Raw genomic sequence first — 6,000 nt, 5'->3', positions numbered from 1 at the left:
TGAGTGGAGCAAGCATAAAACCTGTTAACCCAAAGGTCAGATCTGTGCATTGTTTATTTATCAGCAGGTGAGAGAGCTCGATCGGCAGCCTCTGTCACAAGCACAGTCCAAAATCGCCGATAATATTAACAGGGGGTAGATAAATCACAAAACGCAGATGGGAATGATAAGCAGAACGGGGTGGACTATGGAGTAAGGAATGAACGATTCGGAAGGAGTTTACTGAGCTGGAAACCGTGCGGGTTTGTTATGATAGTGTTATTGATTATAATTAGTTACTGGGGCTCTTGAAAAACAAGGTGGCAGAGGCTGGAGCTTTGGCTAGAACTGCCCTTGTGTCTATTTCTCTTCTGATATCTTGATTTCCAAAGAGTCCTCGTGGTATTTTGTAGGCATTAGCTTGAAGGACAGGAAATGATTTTGATGGAGCCATTCAAGAAAAGAAAATCACAGTTTAAGTCGGTGATACTCAATATGCCCTGCACATTTAGGTGCAGAGTAGTCATAGGCACATGTATATTTACTTCCTGGCTTTTACTGAGGGTTCAATTTCATATCCCAATAGGAGAGTCATTCCTGGTTTTAGCTTTATTTTGAGGAGATGTGGGGAGTTTTCGAGCAGTCTCACTTTTCGGATTTATTCAACTCTCTAGGACCTGGACCTATCGACCCTCCAATTCTTCTGGATGTGAGATCGAGAACGATATCAGTCACCTGGCAGCATCCTTTAAAGCGCAACGGCATTCTTACCCATTATCACATCTACCAACATGGCCGTCTCCTTTTGACAACTTCTGGGAATATCACCAATTGCACGGTGATCCATTTGCGCCCATTCACCGCCTATGCGTTTCAGGTGGAAGCCTGTACTTCGAAAGGGTGTTCCCTCTCACCAGAGTCCCAGACCATGTGGACACTCCCAGCTGCACCCGAAGGCATCCCAAGCCCAGAACTGTTCTCTGATACCCCAACATCCGTGATCATATCTTGGCAACCTCCCAGCCACCCCAATGGCTTGGTGGAGAACGTCACAATCGAGAGAAGACTCCAGGGCAAGGAGGAAGTTACTACCCTTGTGACTCTCCCGAGAAATCATTCCACGCGGTACATTGACAAGACAGCTGCCCTCAGCCCATGGACAAAATATGAGTACCGGGTGCTGATGAGCACTCATAATGGGGGTACGAACAGCAGCGCGTGGACCAGAGTAACCACAAGACCCTCACGCCCTGCTGGGGTGCAGCCGCCCACGGTGCATGTGCTGGGACCTGATGCAGCCGAGGTGAGATCCTGAGTGTCCTGTCTTCCTCGCAGACTTAGGTTTTTACCCTGGGCTGACTCTGTGTGGAACAGAGCCATCTACTGACAAAATCCACACATTCATTGTCTTAGGCATTTACTAGAGAAACCGGGTTTTGGCCTTTGGCCCAAACTCTCTTGAATTCGATGTCAGTTTTTCATTTCTCCCTGTATCCCCTTAATTATATTGTTGAGACGCTTCCCTCTGCCTCACACACCTGGAATATTTTGAATGCCACAATGGGATGCTTAGCTTAACCACCATGTCAGATTTAAACAGATCAGCAAACGAAAAGGAATGGGGAAATACGAAGGAATGGATTAGCATGTTAACACAAGTTCCAATTACCAAAATTCAGATTTCTTTTTAATGATCAAGGAATCAAACTGATGGGGAAAGAAATCAAAATCACCTGTTACTGGGCGATCTGGAAAGAGTTCCGTCATTCACCTCGTCCTACAGGGAATGAGCTCCCGAGGCCAGGATAACTACCATTGTTTTGGCTTGCATACAAACTTCATTCAAGGGAAATTAGTGTAACCAAACAGGAGGGAGTTTTGTAGCTTAGAAGCCTCTTTTGTGTAAATACACACATGCTTCCATGGCTTCGGTCTTGTACTGCTGCCAAAAGCATCGGTACAGTAGCTTGCTCACCAGAGCACAAAACAAAGGACATTTGCATAACAGCAAAGTTCATCTGTTGAATTGATGGCTTGGATCCACGTGGGACTCTCCTTCTCCCTCATCCGAAGGCAAACACTAGGCGATGCTAAATAGGGGAAATCGCGGAGGAAGTTTAATTTAACCTATAGACTGAATTCTGTTTTTAAAAGTCTTCATTAATTTTTTGCAATAGGAGACTGTTCAAAGCAACACCCCTTTTTGATAGAAATATCAAATGTGTATAGACTCCTGTGGATAAAAGGCTCAAAAGAAGTTAATTGGAAGTACATGATGTACAGTGTGTATTATATGAAGTGGGTAATCTTAAGAATTGTTCTTCATTCAAAGTAAAAACAAAACAAAAGAAAACCCCAAACAAACCTGGAGTGATTAATCATTCCAGGAATGACTTTTTGTTTTAATCCTGAGGGAATTTTGCAAAACTTCGGTGGCAGAACCAATCAATAGGCTGCTGCGTAAACACAGTCCTTTCAGCAAAGGCAAAGCTGTATGACGGACATTATTCTGGATTCTGTCTAAGAAACACATAACAGGCAGATTTGAAAAAAAGAACAGACCCTTTTAGAAGAACGGAGGCTCAATGCACAGTTCTATTTGATTGAGAAAATGGCGAACAAACGTCTCCAAAATGTCACCCGGCCTTTTCTTTCTTTAAATGCCTTCTTTTGATCTTGTGGCCTCATCCGGGAAGGAAACAATGTGTGTGGCTTGTCAGCTTGCTAGAGACAAGTATAGACCAACTTGGCTAGGGAAGGGCACCTCACAGCTGTCACCAGGGGCAATAGTGTCACCAGGATTGTGTCCAGACGTAGCTTTACAATGGGCTGTGCTTTAACCAAAGTAAAAGGAATTGAGTCTTCACCATCATTCTCAGCTATGTTTAAAGATGGGGCAGTCTTTGATGTTTGCTTAAAGCAAACCATCAGGAAAAAATTGGAAAAACACACTATAAAGTCTTATGGAAGGAAATCATAATGACAACTAATATTTATTGAGTTTATATTAAGTTCCAGGAATTGTTTTCATTGACTCCTTGCCCCAACCGTATCAGCTAGATGCTATTATTATCCCCATTGCACAGGCATGGAAAACTGAGAATTGAGAGATTAAGTGATCTGCCTAAATTTACAGAAGGAGCAAGAGTTGGGATTCACATGGGTGCACTGTGGTTCCAAGGGTCCTTGCCAGACTTCTTCTCATTGGAGCAGAAGGAAAATGCACCCTCTTTCTGGACGGTGTCGGCCTCCGTGACCAGGCAGCCTCCCAGAGTTGATACACACGCCCAGCACCAATCAAACCGGGACGCTAGCCAGGTTTCCATTTGGTCGTGTTTTACACTGGATAAAGTGATTTTAATTTTAAAAAGAAGACCAGATGGTAGATATATCCTAGAAAACTGGAAAGGCCAATTTAGGGAGGTAACATCCTCCTTAGCATGTACATTTCCTGTAAAGTGACTGAGTCACAACAGTGCGTGTGGTATTGGCATAAAAATGGACAAGCGGTCATTGGAACAGACTGGAGAGTTTAGATACAGATACAAGTACGTGTGGCAACTTTACTCATTGGAGAAGTGACATTTTATGGGGACAGAATGGCTTGCTTTTACAGTCATACCGACTAACTGACCATTCATCTGTAAGAATAAAAAATAAACCTCTCATATTCTATGATAACTAAATTTAAATAAATAAAACCTTCAATATTAAAAACGGCAAGTGTGGAAGAATATGAAGAAGAATTTTATGTAATTTAAAGTTTGGGAGCAAGGCTTTTTCTAAGTTATTTTTTTTAAGTTTAGCAGCTTTAAAAGGGAAAGATAGTTTTATTTAGCTAGAAAAGAATTTGATTGTTTTCTGCAAGATGTAAGACCCCTCCAAAGACAGTTAAACTTCAAAAGACACATTGGGAAAATACATTTGTAACACCTACCATAGAAAAACAGATGATTTCCCCATAATAGACAAAGGACTTTAATGATTTAATTCTTTGAAGTAGCTCCAAACCTTGACTGAACTCTCAGAATATTCGGGTTCAAGAAGCGGAGAAGTGGTGTTCCACATATCAGTTAGATTGACTTTTGCTGTGATAACCCTTTTGTTTTTCATTTATGTTATACGTAAGTACCAAGAAGCCCCTTGAGTTTGAACTTGACTCATTTTTCCAGTCCACAGAGAGTATGGCACCACCCTCTCCCCAAACAAATAGAAGCCTATGTCTGTTCTACAGCCTTTGCTTGCTTTAGGTTTCTTTGACCTTTTCTTTTTTTAATACCCAGACAAATCCTCTATTGGGCCATTGTTACTAATTAAGACAGTTATCAAGCAACTGCCCCACCGGCACTGGGTTAGAGGGGCGGAGATGTTATCGCCACTTTTTGTAACTGTTCCCCATGACAATCTCAGACGGGATTCCTTCTGCAGGAAATTTTTTCTCTTTGATTTAATATAGAGCCTTTTGGTTAGTCCTCTGTTCTAAGTTTTTTATTCTTTTTTCAGTCTGATTTTGTAGAGGTTACAAATGGAGATATTAACATGTCCATTTGTAAAAGTTTGTCCTTCAGAGTTTCGAAGTATAATGACTGCATGCTACGGCAAAAATGCATTTTAATCAGCCATGATTCTGATTGCTTCCTGAACTCCATCTCTGTGAGCCTGGCAGCACATGGGTATAAAATTTCGGCCTGGCTTCTGAGAAGCTCACCCTCTGTTTGGGAGATGAAATATATACTCTAATATGTAAGGGACTTTGCAAAGTGACAATAAAAGAGATGAACCAGGATGGCGTATAAACAAGTGAATGTTTTTATAGACTGTACATTTTTTCTAGGGTCCTTTTTGCCCAATAGCACAAATGTATTACCACTGAGCTCTTACAGAATTTACCCGCAAGAGGAAAAGAATGTGAAATGTGGTGCTTCGTTTTAAAATGCTGTTGTTTCAGCTGATGCTCAAGTCCATGAGCCAAAGATCACCATCCTGTCTTGCCTTTGAAAAAGCCTTCTGTGTGTCTCTTTGAGGATAGGAGGTGTTGCTGCTTGACTTCCCACAACATGCAGAAGTGACATGTAGGGACTTAATTGTACACCCTCAAAAATGCAACTAATGAGCCCCCATCGCCATCCTTCCCCCCACAAAAAAAAAGTTGTTATACCTTTAGAATGCACACTAATGACGCAAAGCAAGAAGTTCTGATGTTTTGTTTAATTGAGTTATGAACGAGAAAACTATCAACTCCCCTCTCGCTGCTGGCTGCCCCATGGATGTGCACAGATGTGTGAATTTTCTCCGCATGTGGGCACTGTGTCCTTCAGATCCCCCACATTAGAGATGGGTCGCCAAGGTGTGTATTAGCCTGACAGGCCTGGGAAGTATCAAGACTGAACGCCAAGCCCAGCAAACAGCATGACATTTAGGTCCTGGGGTGCTGCTAATTGATCCCTAACCCTTCATTACGGTCTCCAGCAAAAGCAGGCATTTAGAAAGTGACTTCCCTAAGAACCAGAGCGACCGAGTGAAGTTCTAGGCCTTGCGAACCGCCGTTGCTCTGTGCTGTGTTTTCACACTGATTCTGAGTTTATCCATCCTTCCAGGTCACCTGGCAGCCCCCGCTCATCCAGAATGGAGACGTGCTCAGCTACGAGATCCGTATGCCTGACCCTTCCATCCCAATCACCAATGTCACTCCTTTGGCCTTAAGTCACATGATCACTCACCTGATTCCTTTCACGAATTACTCTGTCACCATCGTGGCTTGCACTGGGGGTGGTGGGTATCTGGGAGGGTGCACAGAGAGTTTGCCCACCCATGTCACCACCCACCCCAGCCTGCCTGAGGGCGTCCGCCCGTTGTCTGCGGTCCCACTAAGTGAATCGTATGTCGGGATTTCCTGGCAGCCACCCTCCAGGCCAAATGGACCCAATTTAAGGTGAGACAAAGTGATTGTGCTTCTGGATTTTGCTGTGGTCTCATCTCCCCAGGTGGGAAAGGGGTCTTTATTCACATGTGAACATAGAA

General features: G+C 43.2%; 1 protein-coding gene across 1 annotated transcript in view; it reads left to right on the top strand.

Annotated features, from left to right (window-relative positions):
- The window catches only part of USH2A (usherin), a 505,359-nt gene that overhangs the window by 331,495 nt on the left and 167,864 nt on the right, over positions 1 to 6,000 (top strand). The window contains exons 41-42 of the mRNA XM_053667304.1: positions 654 to 1,282; positions 5,577 to 5,911. Coding sequence (XP_053523279.1) covers positions 654 to 1,282; positions 5,577 to 5,911 — 964 coding nt within the window. The remainder of the gene's footprint in view (positions 1 to 653; positions 1,283 to 5,576; positions 5,912 to 6,000) is intronic.

The sequence above is a fragment of the Artibeus jamaicensis genome, unplaced genomic scaffold, assembly GCF_021234435.1.
Source record: "Artibeus jamaicensis isolate MK-2021 breed Jamaican fruit bat unplaced genomic scaffold, CSHL_Jam_final contig_467, whole genome shotgun sequence".
NCBI classification, from domain to species: Eukaryota; Metazoa; Chordata; class Mammalia; order Chiroptera; family Phyllostomidae; genus Artibeus; species Artibeus jamaicensis.
Note: the sequence above shows the minus strand (reverse complement) of the source record. Positions and strands in the feature narration are given on the sequence as shown.